Source organism: Melanostigma gelatinosum (genome assembly GCF_949748355.1).
Source record: "Melanostigma gelatinosum genome assembly, chromosome: 10".
Lineage (NCBI taxonomy): Eukaryota > Metazoa > Chordata > Actinopteri > Perciformes > Zoarcidae > Melanostigma > Melanostigma gelatinosum.
In genome coordinates, this window is record NC_136643.1 from 4,193,346 (window position 1) to 4,213,617 (window position 20,272).

The 20,272-nt window shown below is 43.1% G+C and overlaps 1 protein-coding gene across 16 annotated transcripts in view; it reads right to left on the minus strand.

Moving 5' to 3' along the window:
• The window catches only part of lrrfip1a (leucine rich repeat (in FLII) interacting protein 1a), a 44,776-nt gene that overhangs the window by 213 nt on the left and 24,291 nt on the right, over positions 1-20,272 (minus strand). For 3 of the 16 annotated variants that reach the window (XM_079277226.1, XM_079277225.1, XM_079277221.1), the window contains 17 exons: positions 19,321-19,368; positions 19,202-19,243; positions 19,041-19,097; positions 17,560-17,619; positions 16,140-16,223; positions 15,846-15,908; positions 15,291-15,368; positions 14,320-14,457; positions 13,788-13,814; positions 13,080-13,205; positions 12,544-12,615; positions 11,216-11,386; positions 9,308-9,400; positions 8,987-9,079; positions 8,708-8,800; positions 8,301-8,445; positions 2,297-6,186 (listed from right to left, as the gene is read on the minus strand). In XM_079277226.1, coding sequence (XP_079133352.1) covers positions 3,236-6,186; positions 8,301-8,445; positions 8,708-8,800; positions 8,987-9,079; positions 9,308-9,400; positions 11,216-11,386; positions 12,544-12,615; positions 13,080-13,205; positions 13,788-13,814; positions 14,320-14,457; positions 15,291-15,368; positions 15,846-15,908; positions 16,140-16,223; positions 17,560-17,619; positions 19,041-19,097; positions 19,202-19,243; positions 19,321-19,368 — 4,341 coding nt within the window. In that variant the 3' untranslated portion in view covers positions 2,297-3,235. Of the gene's footprint in view, positions 829-928; positions 1,034-1,131; positions 1,212-1,290; positions 1,412-2,082; positions 2,133-2,292; positions 6,187-8,300; positions 8,446-8,707; positions 8,801-8,986; positions 9,080-9,307; positions 9,401-11,215; positions 11,387-12,543; positions 12,616-13,079; positions 13,206-13,787; positions 13,815-14,319; positions 14,458-15,290; positions 15,369-15,845; positions 15,909-16,139; positions 16,224-17,559; positions 17,620-19,040; positions 19,098-19,201; positions 19,244-19,320; positions 19,369-20,272 lie in introns of those variants that run through there. The other 13 variants (XM_079277216.1, XM_079277215.1, XM_079277218.1 and 10 more) reach the window with 12 other exon arrangements.

Below are 20,272 nucleotides of genomic sequence, written 5' to 3' on the forward strand. Positions count from 1 at the left end.
TACACGCTGTGAGTCAGAGCTGGTTAAGGACCTACCATTGGTGACTTCTGGACTGTTTACATTGTGTGATATTGTGTGTTTTTTGGGGGGGCGCAATCCTTTTTGTTCAGTTTTACCACAAACGCGGACACCTTTAAAAACAGTTTGGCTTTGAATGCAAATTAGGAAAATATACTTCATTTAGCCTTTTCATTCACGACACACACACACACACACACACACACACACACACACACACACAAAGCACTCATTGTGTTCTCTGCACTGAACACCACAGTCTCGGGTCACGGTGGAGTACCGTTCCCTGCACTGTGAGCCGTCTTTTATTCATTCATCCGTCCTCCATGTGAGCAAGACAAGTCAGTATCTTGAATCTCGATGAAGGCAGCAGAAAACAGGGTGCAGTGCAGCATTCTTCGACAACAGAGTGGCGCTCCGTCCCGGGACTCTCCGCGTGGCCCGTTCCCCCTTTCAGCAGAGCAGTGCAGAGGGTCAACCACAAAGACCCGCTCGTGTACGTTCTGGGTGTGTGTGCATTGATGCTACGGAGACTTCTCATTGGACAGAAAACAGACAAAGACATGGCACATTGCTTGTTGTTCTCTATTCTGTGGATATGATAACTAAGATTTAGGGTTTTTTTGATGCTTTTTCATACGGTTGCTATCAGGCAGATAGAAGAGATGCGGGAGGACTCTGTTCCAGGAGATGAGCCCGTTTCTATGGAGTCTGAGCAATGCCGCGACTGGACTTCATCTTCTCCAGTCTTTTAGAGAGGTGGCTGTTGTTGGACTCTAGTTCATCGACCTTGTCCAGTGCTGATCGCAGCTGTTGGGTCACACGGGGAGCGAGAGAACAGATTAAAACAGAGCCTGTTCAACGGTCCGGCTCGTCATTTGTTTTGCAGTGTAAGAAAACAGAACTCTACCTCTCTCTGTAGTTTACGTTTCTCTGCCTTCAGCTCATCCTCCACTTTCTCTGCGTTCTCTGATGCAGACTTGTAGCGCGTCACCTGACCCTCAAGTCTGGTCACCTGGGAACCAAAAGAAAATGAATAAAGACTTCTTAGGTGAGAACATTTACTGTTTTTGTTTTAGGTACGCTATGAATCCAGGATTCTTGTCGGCTTACATTTTGTTCCAAAGCGGTCACTTCTTGCTCTGCCTTCACAAGCTTGAACTTAAAGTCACTTATTTGCCTGCTTGAATCCCCTGGGAAGATTTAGCAAATATTCTTCAGTTGTCGGCGACAATGAAATCGTAAAGTGCAACTGCTGATCTGTTCACTCACTCTGCAGCTCTATCAAGTTTGGATCGTTGCCGTTTTCAACAATTTCACCATCTGGGCTCGAAGTGTTCTCAGTGCCGTTCCTCTGCGTCTTCGGATCCAGCTGGGACTTCAGCTTCTTTACCTGCAAACAGAGACATTAACACATCAGCTGATGAAGGAATATTGTCAACAAATCGAATGAAAATACCCCAACCCTGGTGCTGCTGAAGGCATTCATATCTAGAAACTCCTCACAAATATATAGTTTCATTTTAAAAGAGGCTCAGTGGTTCCTGAAACAGAAACAGCGGGTCGCTGTAGGTTTTTAGCAAACATAACACAAACGAGAAGAACTAGTGCATTTGTTGGGGACTATTTTCAGCGGTGGATCAATACACAATTGGTGCTCTAGTGAGTATTTAGAGCAGCAGGCGGGTGTGTGTGTGGGATTCGATTGAAAATAAACTCCAGAGTGTGTATTCTTGGTTGATGAAGGAACACGTCACACACAGTGTGACTCATTAATATGGTTTGAGTAGCTTCTGGACAACAGAGGAAGATGATGTGTCAAGCTTGTGTGTTAGTAGGGTCAACTCATTGTTTTGGTCTTTTCATGAGATTTAAACCCAATAACTAAAATGTAGAAGTATGAAGAAGTTGTATTCCCATCAGGTTTGATATTTCCTCCATTCATTGAAAAATGTCATAAAAAGCATTTGGTTTTCTTGGTCATTTCTAATCATAAAGCATGATTTGTGCCTTGAACTCTATTAACTTTTGCCTGTTTAGTAAATGGATGAATCACGGACCCACCTGCTCGATCATTTTTTCCCGCTCATCCACCAGTTTCCTCAGACGAATCTCTACGAGACAAAACACACGTTTGAGAAAACACTCGACATCAGAGTCTCGGTCACAGATCATTAATTCAAATGGAGCGTCGTGCATCACAAACAACTATCACAACTGCCGCCATCCATCTTTGAAATAAAAGAAGTTCACATACCAGGGGTGGGAGGAGCCAAGGAGATGGTGGGAGTGGTGGTGGTGGGGGGGGGGGGGAGTTGATGCATGCAACAGCGCAGGCTTCCGTGGGGATAGATGGAGCGGCGTGTGTGTGTGTGTGTGTGTGTTTGGGTAGGTTGTTAGCATGCACAAACTGTGGAGAGGAGGGTCAATACAAGAGCACACAGCTGACTACATTCACACTATGTGAGCACACAGTAAGGTGGAACCGGAGCTCTACGTGTACATGTGCTGACTGACTGACTGCCGACACATTGCGTTCCATCAATTTCCCTACAAAAAATGCATTTGGATCAACAGTTCAAACTGGTAACAGCAGGGTGTTTATTGGCATTTCGGCGAGGACGCACTACATTCGTCTTTTCAATTAAGTGCAACAAAATGCAAACATACATGTGTCATACATTTTCCCATTCTTGTAGATGGAAATAACTTTCAAACAGCAGTTGTATTGCTCCCTGAGAACAGATCAGGGTCTCCAAGCACTTTGCATTTTTACCATCAACATCACTGCTGGAACATGTAAAAGCTAGTTCACTAACTAACAAATGACCAAATAACATCTGTGTGTTTCTACTGAACACCGATGCAATGAATAAATCAATCCTGAAATTGTAGCATGAGAAAATGATGCGATACAATATTATCCATCCATGACACATAACAAGCAGCACGATGAATGTGCATAAACAACAAAATAATGTCACATGACATAGCAAGTGCAGGATTGTCCAATAGTAAGATCTACCGTCACCAAGCAGCTCACGTTGTCATACTGACAGCTGTCCAGACAGTTTACACAGTCAATTAAAATCATATACAAACATATATTCATTTGGGAAAGGATCAAAGTGCGGCACAAATGTATTTTACTACTTTGTAAACAGCTAAGCGAAGCCAGGTGAAATGATAAACACCTATACTATATACTAGCTATAAGCTAAGACACCTTACACTCCTCTTTGCCCTTGCCTTTGCCTTTCTTGCCGTTCTTCTTCACATCTTTCCCTGTCTGCTGTGGCTCTTTACTGCTGGCCACTTGTTCTGCTCTCTTTGGTGAATCTCCGCCCTGCAGCTCAAGCTTTATGGCATCTAATCCTTCTACGGGCATAGACGCCGCCTGGACAATGTCCTCTGCAACAGCACACACCTCTCCAACACTCAAAAGCTCTCCTTCCTCTGCAATGTGCCCGGGCTCATCTGCCACACCCACTTCTTCCTCTGGAATGGTTTTCTGCTTTTCACACACATCTTCCACACATTCCCCCTTTTCAGACGAGGCATCCTCACCAGAGTTGAGGTTGTCTGGAGGCGCAGTATCCAGTGACTCTACCTGGTTACCCCCGTCAACCGTGCTTTCAACTGGCTCGTCTGGGCTACTCTCATTTGATAAACAACCATTGTTGCTTTCATCCGGCATGACTTCAACTCCCTCCTCCACTTCTTCCTGGCTCGGGTTTTCAAGGAGACTTGTCGCTACAGCCTCCTCCACGTCCATGTCATTGAAATCAAAAGAATGGCCTTCATCCTCTTCCCCGTTCTCTTCTTCGCTGTCCTGCAGGGTGGGTTGGGACAAATCATCATCCTCAGACTTGTCTTTGCCGGGTTCATGCAGTTGCTTTGTCTCGCTTGGATCATGTGGATCATTTTGACTGTTTTTATGTTCTGGGTCCTCTTCAACGGTTGACTCTTCAGCGCTGTGGTCCTGCTCCGTTGAGGACCCGATTTCAGTAGCTTCTTTTGGAGACTCCGGTGTTGTCAACGGGTCAATGGTATTGATCTTTTCGGTTTCAGAGGACACTTCGACATTTGATTCCTCTGTCGGATCCTGGCTTTGTACGTTACCCAGTTGTTCGGCCGGCGCTACTCCAACAGTCTCCACCAGACTCTCCACAGAGTCAAATGCATCGGTGTTTTTTGTTAATGATGCACCGTCACAACGGTCACCTTTTTGTTCATGTGAGCGGTCTGACTCAACTAAACCCTCTGTGTCTCTCAAGCCTCCGTTCAGCTCCTCCTTTTCAGTTCCGTCTGATTTGAGCTCTGAATCCTCCCCGTCAGGAGGAAAGGCTTCCTGCTCAGTCTCTGCTCCTGGCTCCTCGTCATCTCCGACTGTCTCAGTCGCCTCCTCTGGACCTCCACCAGGAACCTCGATGGAAGAGTCACCGCTGCCCGAGTTCACGGCTGCGGACGGCTCTGAGCCAGACAAGGTCTTGAGAGCGTTGGTGGAGACATCGATAAAGAACTGGGACTCAGACGCGCTGTCCTTACTCTCAGGATTGCTTGTGGATTCAGACTCATCAGCAGCAATGTCTCCATTGCTTGGAACATGCGATTCGTCAGTGTTTTCCTCACTGCTCGTTTTAAAGGTGTTCTCGGGGTTAGTAGTTGTACATTCAGATTGTATCTCGTCAATGGACCCAACTTCATCCTCTACACTATCAACAATGTCTGACTCCATGTGGATGACATCGTCAGTGCTTGAGATCTCGGTTTCACTTTTAGAGTGATCTATACTGGAAGAACCCTCTCTGTCGAGACCATTGGTGCTCTCGGCACCTTGAGAGTTGTCGATAAGATTAGAAGTGCTGAGGTTGGTCTCTGGAACGGGACTTGTTATAGATCCCACTTCCTCTACTTTCTCAGTTTCCAAAGTTTGGTCCTCGTCTTGCTCATCCTTTCTGGCATTTGTTCTGGAGTTGAGAGTTTCAACGTGAGAAAAGGTATCAGCGGGAGCCACTGCCTCTACTGCTTTCACCGTTTCAGTTTCCGAACTTAGTCGCTTGTTCTGTTCATCCATAACATGAGCAAACCTTTCTTCCTTGGGAGTTGCCACGGGTTCTGCTTCTTCTACGTTCTCCATCTCCAACTTTTCTTCGTTGTCGTGCTCCTCTGTAACAAGTTCCACTGCAGATTCTTTCAGAGTTTCATTGGTTAAAAAGGTTTCCCTGGGTTTGGCTGCTTCTACTCCTTCTTCTTGATCCACCCTTGACTTCTTGAGGGTTTCAGTGGCAGAACCGTCGAGTTCAGGTTCTGCCGCTGGCCCATTATTTCTTGGAGCTGATTTGTTTATTTCTTTTTTGCCTTTTTCTTGGTCAGCTCCATCTTTTTGTTGGTTCTTATCGTCATGCGTTCCTTTCTTTTTGCCTCTCCTCTTCCTTTTCTTCTTCTTCCCTGCAGCAGCGGCGCCCTGAGGCTGACATGTACCCGATATTTCCTCTGCCTCGTCGTTCTCCGCCTCTTCTGCATTCTCAGGCTCTTGTTGCGGTTCGGTGTTTGACACGGCTGGGACGGACTCATTAGGCAAACCTTCTGTCATAACACCGTGTGCAACTTTTTGCTGATGACATGATTCTGTACTTTGCAAGTTACTTTCCTCAGCTTCCTGTTTGTTTTCTTGCTCCTCAAATAGGTTGTTACATGACTCTCTAATGTCATCACTCTGTGTGTCAACACTACTGCTTTTGGCTTCTGTCTCCCCTGAACCTGGGTTACTTGTCTCTCCTAAATCTCCCCCTTTAGGCGCTTGGGTTTCTGGAACATTTTCCTCAGAACTTGTTACAATCTCTTGAAGCTCAGGGCTGCACATGATTATATCTTTGGCTTCTGTGATTAATTGGTCAATAATGTCAACATTTAAGTCCTTGCTGAGAACACTTTCTTCAACATGGTCTTCTTCTGTGGCCGTCTTCTTGTCCTCATCTAAGCACAACGTCTGTTCTTCTGTTGGCTGTTCTTCGCTCGATGTTTCCAGCGTGGACACACCATCAACATTACAGAGTGCCTCACAGCTCGCGTGATTCTCTTTTTCTTCCTCAAACATTTCTGGATGCCGCTCTGGATCGACCTCTTCCTCTCCGCTACTTCTCAACGGAGTCTCCTCTGTGTTGCCTGAGAGATCATGAAGAGTACACGGTGATGGAGGGACAAAAAGTGTTGACTCAAGACATGGTTTTCAAAACTGTCATCTTCATCAGGAGGTGCAGCAGCAGAAGTCAAGGTAAGGCAGAACACCTGATTGATTCAGTGGCCAGGAAGAGAAGCACAGAGCCAAGACGAAGACGAAGACGAAGAAGAAAGGCCGGAGGAACACCAAAATTAAGTTCTTGATTCCCAGCACATCGATCGACTAAGAGAAGAAGCCGGCTGCTCAAAGATATACGTTACAATGTATTTACAATAATGTTGCTTACACAGAGACTATTTGCTTCGAAAAGAGTTCTCAAAAGCTTTGTACCATCGACCCTGTAGAGACCGGTCAGTATTTACACACCTACACCACATGCATTAACATGTGCGAGTTAGTTGTGATTCAGAACTAATATGTGTTAGTTGAAATGATGAAAAAGGTGCAAGAGAAACAAATCAAAAGCCAAAACATTAATACTGAAGACTAGGGGTGAAAAAGGTGACGAAGATGAACCCCAGGGGTCAAGGAGCATGCTGAGCTTGTAAGTGGAATTTTAGTTTGAACAGGAAAGCAAGAGGTTGGATAGATGTTTCTTAAAGGGATAAGGCTGGCGTTTCTCTGTTTTTATTTTTGTCAACAAATTCGATGAAAGTACTAAAAATAGCTGATGCTGTAGTCTGTCACTCACTACTGTCTGGCTCTCCCAACTTGTCTGCAGCACAAGCTCATTGGTTCCTTCTACATCCTAAAAACTGGTCATGAATGCAAAATCATATTTTATAAAATTTCCTACAGCAGCTGGTCACTCTAGTTTTTAGCAGACGTTACTCCAACAGGAATAAACAGTGCATTAATATGAATTTGGTGCTATAGTGAGTATTTACATGTGTGAATGAATGTGGCTCACAGATGTGTTTTTGGACAACAATGGAGCTCTGTGGCACAGAGGAAAAAAAATAAATAAAATCTCTCTCACACACACACACACACACACACACACACACACACACACACACACACACACACACACACACACACACACACACACACACACACACACACACACACACACACACACACACACACACACACACACACACACACACACACCGTTCGTGGGATCAATTCGTTGTCGATTTTGTATGCAGTGAAACTTATCTCAAAATAGTCAATGTATATTACATGATCTAAAAAAAGGAAGATTTAGAATTGTATATGACGATTTATGCTTAATTGTGATTATTCACAAATGCGTGTTCCAAACTTCACACAAATACCAAGCAATTTGAACTTCACAACCTGAATTCATTTTTGCCTTCAAAACATTTCTTGAGTTTTCAAACTTCTAAAAATTTGTGACTTTTTTTGTTTTTATTCACAGAATGTTAAATGTGTGCGCACGGATCGCGGGATACGTACAAATCAGGTTACATTCGTGTGAAGATTGGAACACACATTTGTGAATACCCCAAAATTACACACAAATCATTGTATACATTTGTAAATCTTATTTTTCATTTGTAGATGATGTAATATACATTTTGAGATCACTTTCACTCTATGATTTAGTATTTTCATGGAATTTGTTTTCAATAGAAATAAATAGTTGACTAAACCACAAGGTCCACTGAGCAGTTTTGCAGTAACTCAATCTTCCTCAGCAGATAGTTTGTCCAGTTGCCATCGAATTGTAGGTGTTGAAATTTCCATTTTGGGAGCACTTTTAAAGGACTTCTCGTCGACGTTGGCTTCGGAGATTGAAAGCTCCAGAATAACTTCAAAGTTAACCTTGTGGTGAGATTTTCTGGTCATTGAAAGTGTCCAACCTCAACAACAATACAGAATATCACCAGACTTGTCCTTTCAGGAAACTGAAAATCAGAGTTGAAGACACTTGACATTCCAAGAGCACAACACTGGGAACTGAAGAGTTCATTCCAAAGTTAGACGTCAACCGCTCGGATCAGATATCAATTGTGAGAGGACAAATACTTGTTTTATATGTTGGTTGCTGAATTTTCGGTTCCACCACTACTGTATTTATGCTTTTTGGAATGAAAGTCTTCACACAGTTTAAGGTAGTGAGAAGTTTTACCGAGCATGCCGTTCCCCTCCGGTGGGGCGGTCTGAGAGTCCTGAGCCGGTTGGGTAGCAGGGTCTGCACTGGGGGACCCGTCCACTTCTGCCTCACCAATCTCTCCATTGATGTTTAGATCAGGACCCAGAACTATTCCATGTTTCTAAAGAAACAGAAAGGCAAACATTAGCTCCATAGAGTACACACCTTCAAAATAAGTCACAATGGAAAAGCTGCATATTAGGTTTAGGAATGTTTGAAACAACGAAGTAAATGTACAATTTATATTTGCACTTGTAATTACTTTCTACCTTCAATAACGCAGGACTCTGTTTTACCTTTAAAGCTTTAGTTACCGTGACAATATTCAAAACTTTGATGTCACTTTTCTTCCCAAAACTACACACATCACACACACCGAGTACCTTCAGAATGTCTTTCAGCTTCACCGTCTCTTCTCTGAGCTCATCTCGCTCAACTCGAATAGCGTCTGTGTATTCTTTCTGTCGCTCTAAGGCCTGAGCCCCAAGTGTGAGGGAGAGTGAGAAGAAAAGTGTACGAGAGGTGAAAAGAAGCGAGAGTAAAAAGCTGCCAGTCAGTTTCATGCAAAGGAGATACTGAATTCATGTCGGCAAAAGTGAATGCTGAACGTGATGGAGTCAATAAAACATAAAAAGTGCAGCACCAGGGCTCAGAGGCCGTACCCCAATCTTTTTATCCTTCCACTCCACCGTCTCCTGCAGGTCAGAGATTTCTCTAACAAAGCCTTCCTGTTTGACACGCAGCTGACGGATGTCCTAAACAGCAGCAGAAGGAAAGCAAGTTTGAGACGTAGAGAGAGAAAGAAAAAGAAAAACAGTGCATGCATGTATACAGTGTGTGAACAAAGAGAAAGCCGTGGAGCGCAGTCTTCTAGGTGACACACGTGTTTGCCTTTCTTCATATCCGTCTTTTGAACCAATGGGAGGCTCCATTGCTGCACCCCACTATGAGGCACACGTTCACACCGGGGGACACATACTCACGTTGAGCAGCTCTTCACTTTGTTTTAGCGTCTCTTTCATTTCAGTGAACTGGAACTGAAGCAACGTGTGGGCATGTTTCTCTCGCTCGTGTTCCTGTGAGGAACCAAAGAGACAACCAATGACGGCGTTTGCTTTCATTAGAAACATCTCATACACACTCCCCATCCGGAGACATTACAGGAACGCTACTCGCATCGCTGTCAAGTGTGATGTCATTCTGAGAGCGGTGTCGTACAGTCCTCATTTGAAAGATATGTAACAGTATGATGTATGTCCTTACGTACAAATACAATGCTGTTGTACTGCATTAGACGTAGTTGTAACAGAAGCACAGAGAGAGAAACTGGTGGTGCTGTTTTTACAACCGCCCCTAGAGGGCGATGCGTTACTGCCATTTTGTGCTGAATACACCAGAGAGTCTGGTCGACTGAGCGTCTATGTTGGAGATCCTCGACATGAAGCAGTTCGCCTGGTTTCTATAAATCCTCAGTGTTGGATTTTTCTAGCTTCCATTGATGTCCATTGCTCACGTTTTGCTCCCTTGGTAAGTGGTGGAAATGTTATGTTATGTCTTTCTATTTGGAACACTGCTTTGCTTCTGCAATGAATTTAACAAATAATAAAAACAAGTAGGTAAACAGTTATAGTATGCAACATTCTTTTTGTTATTTTTCAATCAGGTTGTTTTAATGGCGTCATCTCTGGACAGATCATATGGTAATGTGCAAAGGAACGACCAATCAGCTTTCACTTCTCATCAATGTAAGTTCTTTGGTTGTAGCGTTAAACCAAAGCATTAACTGTGTGCTGGATTAACAATATGAAGAGAAAACTAAAACTTGACCAAGCTCTACTTTGGTGTCATTACAGCACAATAACATCCGTATGCTCCGTCATTCAGCTCCACCTTACAGTTGATCATTTATCCTCATGTCAGAAAAGTGTTAAACAGGACTTTAATATCTGCAACCTTTCCATATTTAACCAAACTGTCATTTGAATTCAGGATGCTGGAAGATTCCAGTCTCTGCATGTAGATTTCTACTGTAATGGATTTGTGGAAGGCAGAGCATCAATTCAAAAACTGCAAGAAGTCTCGGCTCCCACTTTACACCGTTAAAGCCATGTTCCCTACATGTAGATGTGGTCGGCCTCTGCAGAATGGAGGGGTCCAACGTAAAGGCTGAGAAGTTGTGGAAACTAGTGTGCTAGCAGGTTGTACTTTAAATCACACGTCAGTGGCATTGAACAAGGAGAGACATGACCTCCCAAGCAATGTACATTTCTCAACAGCAGAGTGCTTTGGACAAAAATAAAATAGATTGTGTGTTTCATGACACTCCTTACAGATGGATACATTCAGGGTTTATGAATGATTAAAAACCTTCAGATACCAGATTTAAGCCATTTGGGTTTCCTACAATTATAGAAGTGAGCCACATATCACTTTCACACATATCACGCTCTAGGTCTTCTGTCAGTCCCACGCACACGATTTAAGAGCCGTGGTGACCGAGCCTTTGAGGCAGTGGCCCCGAGGCTCTGGAATGCTCTGCCTGCAACTCTACGCCTCGCAGATACTGTGGATACTTTTAAAAGCCAGCTCAAAACCCACCTGTTTAGGCTGGCGTTTGTGTAAAAGTAAACCCATGTCCTAGACCTGCTCTTAAAATATGTTTTACATTTTTATTTTATTTTTATTTTTATTTTATTCTTTAACATTTTTTATTCACTCTGTGTAGATAATTTATTGACCCTAGGGTCACATTGTGTTTTTTATGCTTTTAAATGTCTGCTCTGTTAAGCACTTTGTGATAGTACTGTCTGTGAAAAGCGCTATATAAATAAAATTCATTCATTCATTCATTCACTTGTTTTAAAGTCTGTGCCTCTGTGTGCCGGCGGTACCTTGACTTTCTCCTCATATCCGCGGCGCGACTCAGACAGCAGTTCCTCCAGCTCCATGAGCGAGTCCTTGAGCGTGTCCACCTGGTACATCAGGTTGTTCTTCTCGTTATCCAGCTGGGCGTTGGACACCATGGCCTTACGGTACTTCTCCTCCACTTCCACTAACGCATCCTAAGGTCACCACATAAAGACAATATCAGAATATAGGAACAGAACAGCTTAGGATACTGTCCTCTATCAAATAGGATGGGCAAACTGTGTTTGGTGTAACAGGTGGATGCAGCTGGCAGAGAAGTCCAGACAATGCAACCATCTATCTGTGTTGCACAACTGTATAAGCCGGTGGAAACGTGGTCAGTGGAAATGTTATGTGCAGGCTAACACACACACACACACACCAAAATGAAGAAAGACATGCAACGTGCAGACGCATCTTGAACAGTTTGCAAGTTAACACACAAGTTAGAAAGCATCTGTCCAGGGGGAAATAAATGAGAAACAATGCCAGACACAGGCTCGGCCTTTGAGCCTCACAAAAGAGCTGCCGTTTGATCACACAGTCCATTTGTAGCAATTTCTCTGTGCCGTTCAACTAGCTATCCTGCTCCTCTGTGTGTCTACTCGTCTCTCTTCTTTGTAGACACAACCAACATGTGGAATAAGAACATCATTTTAAAAAAGCAAGCACAAACAGTGGTGATGCTACGCTATTTCTAATAAATATAGTGGTCGGGCGGATTTTGAAATGTTTTGCACGTCACAAGTAAAAATTGGGGGAATTGAAACTCCAGGAGAACAGCAGGCAGAGGGGGAGGGCAAGCAAGGCATGTATATACTATACCCTTTGTAGCGTTAATAATTCTATCAGTGTGTTTTCTTGTCAGATGTGAGTCCAGCGTTGTCGCTCAGAGCGAATTAAAGAGCAGGCGAGAAGAAAGGCTAATTATTATTGAAAGCATTTCAATCTAATTTTCTGTTTGCCGTTCATGGACTCCACCGATCAAACTAATGAGAACTAATGTCAGCCGATAACCATCGATCGCAGAACCCTTACTGCAGTTACACTAATGAATGTGTGTGTCAATATTTGTGCCGAGTCTGGAGCAGCAGTATTGTTTCTAATATACTAAATGGAGTTTCTTTGTCTCAGTTTCAAGTCAAAAGCCTGTCTGTTGGTGTGTTGATCTTGGATCCACTGTTATAAAACAGTTTATTTGTCTGTACATCCGACCCACTGTGGTAGTAACGAGGCTGAAATCCCCAGAGGAAGTTAGTGAACAGTGAGTCTGGAGTTGAGAGCTCTGGGGATCTCTCTCAGGCTTATATACCTTGACTTCTTTTAGGTTCTGCGTGTACTTGGATTCCACATCTTGAATCTGATCCTTCAGTTCATGAATCTCCTGGTGAAGAGCGCAGCAGCAGTGAGCAGAGAAGCACAGTGGGACATCATCAGAAAAGGTGACAGTGCAGACAGTTTGGCGGCAGGACGATGACAAAAGCAACACGGTGTTTGCAGAAAGAATGAAAAGTAGCACGACAGCACGGAGGTTCATTTCAGCCCGCCTGCTACATTTACTGCTTTCCTCATGTCACCTCTGAGAGTACGAGAGTTAGATCCAGCTTGTTGCTCGTGTCCCCTCATGTCTTGTGGTTGAATGAAGTTGGGTGGAGAAGTGACTCGGCCTCTTCTACACTCACTTTGTAAAGTAATGACACCAAATGGGTTCTGAAGTTTGACTCTGGACAGAATACAGCAGGAACTTTTCTGCAATCAAAACGGCTCAAAAACTCTAAATGTTGGAATGAAATTCTCAATGTGGGTATCTTCAGCATATGATGTCGTTAATCATCTCTTCAGCATTACCTTGATTTCTCGTATAGACGTCTCTGCATCTATAGTAAAAGCCGTCTCGCCGCTTCCTCTCCGCGACGAGGTCCCGCCTACGGAGGTGAGGGTTGCTGCTGTTAAGGCAGAAGCTGCTCGAGACCCCTGAGGAAAAAGACAGATATTACACAAATGGTGTTAGACACATGTTCAGACACGTGTTTTTCTTTTTAATACGACAAGTGACAAAGGAAACTTCTGGTGATCCATTCTCTAAGTCTAATCTGAATTTTTTTATGTGTCAATGACTTAACAGGTGGAAAAAAGGATTTGCCAGGATGTTCTTTCTAAGTTCCTTAAAAAAATATATAAAAATGTTCATCTGAGAAACACGTGGAAAACACCAAATAATTTCACCTGCAGAACCTATTTTTTCCACCCGTTTTTACAGGTAAAAAATGATCCTGGCAAAACTTTTCTTCCAACCTGTTTAAGAGATGAAAAACAATTAGTTTAGTCAAGATTATCCTGACAAAACCAGGAAAATACATCACGCCCTTAAGTCATAAACACAGGAGAGAAAACAATTAAGATCAGACTAAGAAGAGGATCACCAGAACACCTCTCAAGGCTTCCTTACTGAAGCACACAATCAGAATAAAATACAAAGTACTCATTATTCTAACTGATGTCCCTTTAAGCATCTTGACTAACTACATACACAGCATGTGGTGATGATCCACTCACCTTCTCAAGATAATCTCTGTCCTCCACCTGTTGAGACCAAAAAAAACAAAAAAACAGTGAGAACAAACCGGGGGTGAAGTGGAGGCCACGGGGCCGAGGAGACCAAAGGAGGGAGGAGGAAGTCCCAAAACCCTCACTGCAGCCTGCTCAGCGTGATTACACGTGTTCCAATGTAGTTTCTACACATGAAGAAAGTAAGAAAAGGCACAAACGTATTCGAATAAACAACGCCATGCAAATAATTACAACGGGAGGCGTCAAAACTCCCCACAACAAAACGACACAGTATTCCATTCAACAACAGATCATGTGTTTAAAAAAAACACTTCAAACAGGGCACTTCAGCTGTCACTCCCAGCCTGACTGACACACACACACCTTCTGGTAGTCTCCAGTCAACCCATGACTCAACCTCTGACACAAACACAGCGTGCAATCAGCCCTCCTTGCAGGGTGAAGTGCACAAACAGGAACGACAAGTGGCAAAATTAATTAATTAATAAATGAAGCACCAAACAGGAGGTCAGCTCACATCACAGCCGCGGCCTGCTGCGGCGGCAAAGCGACTCACATCGGGAAAGTCAGGAATAGTAACATCGTCCAGGTCCCGGTGGAGGCCGCCGCTACCGGCCGGGCTCCTCAAAAAACTGGCAACAGAGCCGCTGTGTTCCTGCGCCGGCCACCAGGGGGCGAAACAGAGCAACAAAGAAACGAAAAACAGAGCCGAGCAACACGTTTGTTACCTGTGTTCTTCTTCCCCATGTTATTACATCATATCCCTTAAAAACAATGCATACATCACATTTCTCAGACATGAGTCCTCGTCAAAAACAGACACCATACAGTAGTAACTTTTATAAATCCAAAAAGGTACACCACACAAGATTCATGTATTCTGATGTATCAAACTGCTTCTTCAGCCGGTGACTGATGAATGGACATCGGCTGAATGGACCGGATAGAATATACATCTAAATACAAAAAACAATATTTAAAAGAACAATTGTTTTTTGGGAGATGCCACCATCAGTTAAAACTCACTCTGTTGCTACAGGCTTGTGACAAATGGTCAACCACAGCACTGTGGCTCGTCTAAAACTGGACTGATGCACGCACGCAAGTTGTATTCAGGGCATGAATGTGATTTTCTTATGCTTCTCTGAGCTTCCATTAACTGCTCACTAGCATAAAAACATGAATCCTGTAACTGCTGTGCTGTACAGGTCCACCAGGAAATACCTGCTTGTACTCTGCCCACGGAACAACGTTTTTTTTCGCACACTTCCAAATTGTACAAACCATGCCAAGTCTGAGTCACCATCATGGAGGACCACAGTCTGATTATGTCCGTGTGTCCAATGGTGTCCACTTGGCACATAGACAAAATGTTGTCGTGTGAGTTCAGTCATCGACTTGTGTGGTTACAAAGCTAATCTACATGTGGGCTGGTGGGATCTAAACCCCGGGGCTGGTAGCAGGGTGGGTGTCTTGGTGGAGGCTCACCACTGGGCTGGCGCGGGCCGAACCGGCCCTGGACGAGGCTCTGGAGCCGGAGCTGCGATAACTAGTGTACTCTAAAGGCTGCAGAGAAAACACACCGTTACCTTTCTGTGTACATCTGCAGGCAAACACAAACAAGCATGCTGTTAAATAGATCTCTCTATTTCATCTCCTCTGTGTAGCGTGTTTGAGTTGAAAGTGCTTCCTAAATAAAATGCATCACGATCATCATCATGCTCACACTAACAGTACTAGTAGCAAATACATGCTGGAGAGGAATGATTCCAGAATCACAATCTGCTTAAATGTGCATATAAATGACATTTTAACAACGCACACATATTAGAGATTTAAATCCAATTACATTACAATCCACAGCAACAAAACAAAAAAACAAACACTTAAAATAAGGAGAAGGTCTGGAATGAGAACATAACCAAAGCAAACTTCACACATTTCATTATTTCACACTAGTTTCCCACTCTGAAACCACTGTTCACACCAGCCGCTCTAAGGTGAGTCAAACCAACAAAGGCCACAATTCCAAGAGAGTCTTACTCGAGAGCTGGAGCCAGAGACTCGCTGTGACCCGCCGCTGAGGCCGTCTTCATACAAGGAGCTCTGCACACGTCACACAAACGCATACAGTGTAAGCAGCAGGATGAGGTTTCAGGGAGGCAGCTTGGAACAGGTTGTAAAAACTTAAGCATGATTTAACTTGATTAATTATGTGTTTCTCCTGTCCCTCTCCACAGAGGGGTCAAAGGTCAGCTAGCAGATAACAGAGCAGCTGTGACATTTGAAGTGGTCACAGTGTGTGTCTTGTCGATAGCATTTGCCCCGTGTACAGACCTGGTAACCATTGAAAGTTGAACCTGGTTTTCTGGGAGAGGACCGACCATTGAAGCTGTACAAGTCAGAGGAAGCATAAGAGGCCTGAAATGAGGAAAGAGGACGAACGAGTAAGGAGCCAAGAGAAGGAGGCACAACTCTTCGCCCAAAGTAGAACTTGCACCAGACATTCATCTCTGGACGTCATGAGTGTAGCTTGTTTTTAAAACGCAGAACAAAAAGGAAATCAGCATGCTTGCCAAATGGCTGGACTGACGATGAAAAGTTTGTTGCGACCCAGAACTATTTAAAAAAGATGTCACAGTACTGACTCCACTGGGACATCTCTGGGAAATACAGCACAACGAGTCTACAACAACAGGGAAGTCTTGTGGCAATTAAATACATAAAAAAATTATAATACATCCACCGATGTATTCCCAAGTAATCCACAGTAAAGCTTGATTAGAAACTACATGCACTACATGCCTCAATGAAAATGATACTTCAGTAAAACAATCAACATCGTCACTGGTTGTAAGCTACGGAAGCCCTAAACGGACATGATTCAAACAAGCTTTTTATCTCTCTTCAGAAATACATATTTGACTTCAGGACATCTGACTACAAACTGAAAATCAAGCATATTTACTGTCTCAGTTCAGAGATTTTCCAAAGTAAAAGTCAAACACTTGAAATAGCTACACGTGTCTTCAGATCTGAAGACATTTCAGAACGTATTTACTCAGAGATATCATGACGTCAAATATATCAATGATTGGCAGGAATTTTGGAGCAATGTGTTTATTAAACCTCAAGTATTCCACGGTAGAAAATAGTGACTTTTAAAATGGAAAATATAATAATTGATAGAGTAAAAATGCTTGATTTAGTTTTTATAAGTAGTCAGAGATGTCTTCAAGCCAAATGTATGTCAGTGTCAGGAATCATTCATTTCATTTAGTTTTTCCAGTGTGTACCCTTGTTAACTCCTTTTTTGTTTTTTAAACAGATGTAGTCACATATGTATCCTTCCACTAACTTCACAGCACTGTCAGCTCGTACTGGGCTGTTTGAATACATTCACGGTGAGATGATTTGACCCAAACATTACAAGTATTACAAGGAAACAACCTATTGTTGTGAATGTTTAAGTCTTCAACTGATCTTGATAGTAACGCTTGTTTTAGTGCTTAAACTTTTTTTAATGTTGTTATTGATATATTAAAATCACGACTTAATGCTGTTATCTTGAGAGACAGGTTTAAAAAAAAAGAATATTTGAATTACATATGTCCTTTTAGGGCTTCCGTAGTAAGCAGTTGATCTTAAAACTCTTTTTTTTTCAATAAACAACTTTAGACAACAATAAAAGTGTGCACCAAAGGCCATTAGTGGTATTAGGGGGGGGGGGGGGAGTCTTGGGTGCAATGCAACCCACCGGCTGCAGGTCTAATCTGGAGGCACGAGTCACCCGGGTGTCATCACTCAGTCTGGAGCTCTGAGGGTCGGGAGCACAGGTGACAATATCAAACAGCATTCTATCTGACAGCACAACACCACCCAGGCTCAACTTATTCACACATCACATGCCGTTAGTGGTTTGGAAACTTATGTTATTAAAGCTGGGTTTAAAAAAAACCTCATCGAGGTGTAGTAAAATAGATATGTCAGCGGTAGAAATAATGAGGTTAAACCAAAGAACCAGTTTATCAAGCCAGGTAGGATTAGCACAACTTTGATGAATGAAAACGTCTTCGCCATTTGTTTGTCGAAGCAGCTCTTCTTCGTCATTCAATGTTCCCAGTTCTTCATCTCGTCAGAACTCAAACTGACTTTTAGCTTATTGCTGCCTTCCATTGGAACGTCCTGTTCACTCTTCCACATGGTTACATTGTTGTGCACAAACCAGTGGAGGAGCGTAGTCATGTAATGGTGTCATTTTGGTCATCTTCAAGAAATTAATCAAAGACGAAGAAATGTATTGATTATGAAATTGGTGAGGTCTTCCTCCCTGCATGGTAGCAACCTGTTAGATCCTGTTTCATCTCGGCCACACGCACACAACCAATACCACTCAAAGTTGCCCGGTTTCTGTTATGGCTGTACCCAATGTCATCTTCTTTTACATTCAAAGCTCCTATTGAGGTTTTCAAATGAGGCTTTGAATGTTTGTAGTTATATTCTATGACGTCACCACCCAAAATCTCTGACTTCCGAGTATAAAATGACCTTCCGCATCCATGAGCCAATAGAATAACCCCACGTCCCAGGGCTGGGTCCAGCCAGGAAGGAAAGTTACTCTGGATTCGGCTATAAGTGCATTTTTACACCTTTTAGGACCTAACGATTTAAACAAGGTATATTCAAGTGTTCAACTGGGAAGTTGATTTACCTCAAAACTATTATCCACTGGTTTACAAATGCCCCTTTCAATGCAAGTCCATGGAGAAAAGAAAAAGGTATTTTTGAGTCTAATGGCATCTCGTGACGGTCCCAGAAGTTGTAGTTACACCGTTTTGCCACTACGTAAAGTTTGCCTAATTACCCAGAGCTCTTTCTGGGGGCTTGGTTTAAACATAATGAACAGACATGCTACACCGATTATTTTAGCTCCACCCACTGCAGTTTGCCTCAAAAACAATTATTTCTACCAAAATCAGTTTTTCAAAGCAAATTACACTCTGCACCATGGTGTCAACAGAAGAGTTTGCCCTCGGCACAATGCTGTTGTGTCTGGTTTATCACACCAAAAATGAATCAATATAACATAATTTTACAGCTACTCAGCAATAAGGATGGAGGGGGGGGGGGGGCAACAAACTGTTTTTGTCTAACTGTTACTCTTGTAAAGCGGCCTTGGGTCCCCTGAAAGGCGCTATATAAATTAAAGTTATTATTATTATTATTATTAACACGCACCGTGAGGTCTAGCCTGGAGGAGCGAGACGCTCGGCTTTCATCACTGAGTCTGGAGCTCTGACAGCAGGACAAAGAGGATGCTGATGAGTGACAGGTTGTCTAGAAATGTGCAAGCACTCCGTCACTCTACAACAGTCAGTTCAACACACACAGCTACTAACCCTGCTGGACACGACATTGTAATCATCGTCACAGCCGTTCCTCTGCGAACAAAGAACACGAGTGACAAACTGTTTCTGTGTGGGCCACTTTTGCATTTACAGGATGAATGTTTACATACATCTTTGGGCTTATGTTTCTTCTTTTTCTTTGACTTCTTATTTGAGTCCTTAGGGTGAGAGAAAGAGAGGGAGAACAGTGAAAGGAGGCAATATGTACAATTCTTTTCTCACCTCTCTGAAGAATGTATATACACAGTAACAACAGTGTTATTAGTTACTGTCACTATTAATAAAAAATCAAAGCAACACACGGCACACACCAGACAGAAAATGCAACGGGATAGTTTGTATTTTGGACGTTCTGACAGAGAACAGAAGCCGATAGGTGTCAGAAACAGGTTTAGGTGCTCCCCGTCCACAGCAGTGCATTGTTTTGCTTTCTGCTAACTCTCTCCATAGTCAGTGTGTTACTGACAATAGATGAGTACCTCATACAACCCCACTTAAAAAAACATCCAAACTATCCCTTCACCATCAAGTTATTTGATCACACTGATCCAGCTAGTAAACTCACTGAGCCCAATACCCTGGATCTCCTACGCCCATGAGAATGATGAATATGAAGAATTTTTCCACATTACATAGCGCTGAAAAAATGCCGCTTAACATTTTGAGACAGAACAGAGCCTTAAATAGTGCGCACTGTGTTTTGGTTGGAGCATGATAGCTCTATGGCACAAAGTGTTCCTTTGGTCAAAATCAAACCCAAGTGAGGCCAAGGTAGTCAATGTCTCTGCACAACAGCAAGAACAAGCACATGACCGAACATAATCACTTGATGGGATTACATGAAACGTAGTGAGCTGGTCCACATTCATGGGTCGATTCCTACATATTGCCACATTGCATTAGTTCACCAAATGTATCGGAACTGTTCCTCTACAATCTCAAAATATAAATGTAGAATCCTTCAAGAAACTTTCATCTTGCAAACAAGACAGAATATACAACTCAAATCCATCTAATTCACTCCATGAAGTGAGCACACAGACATGCTTTGTATTATAAAGA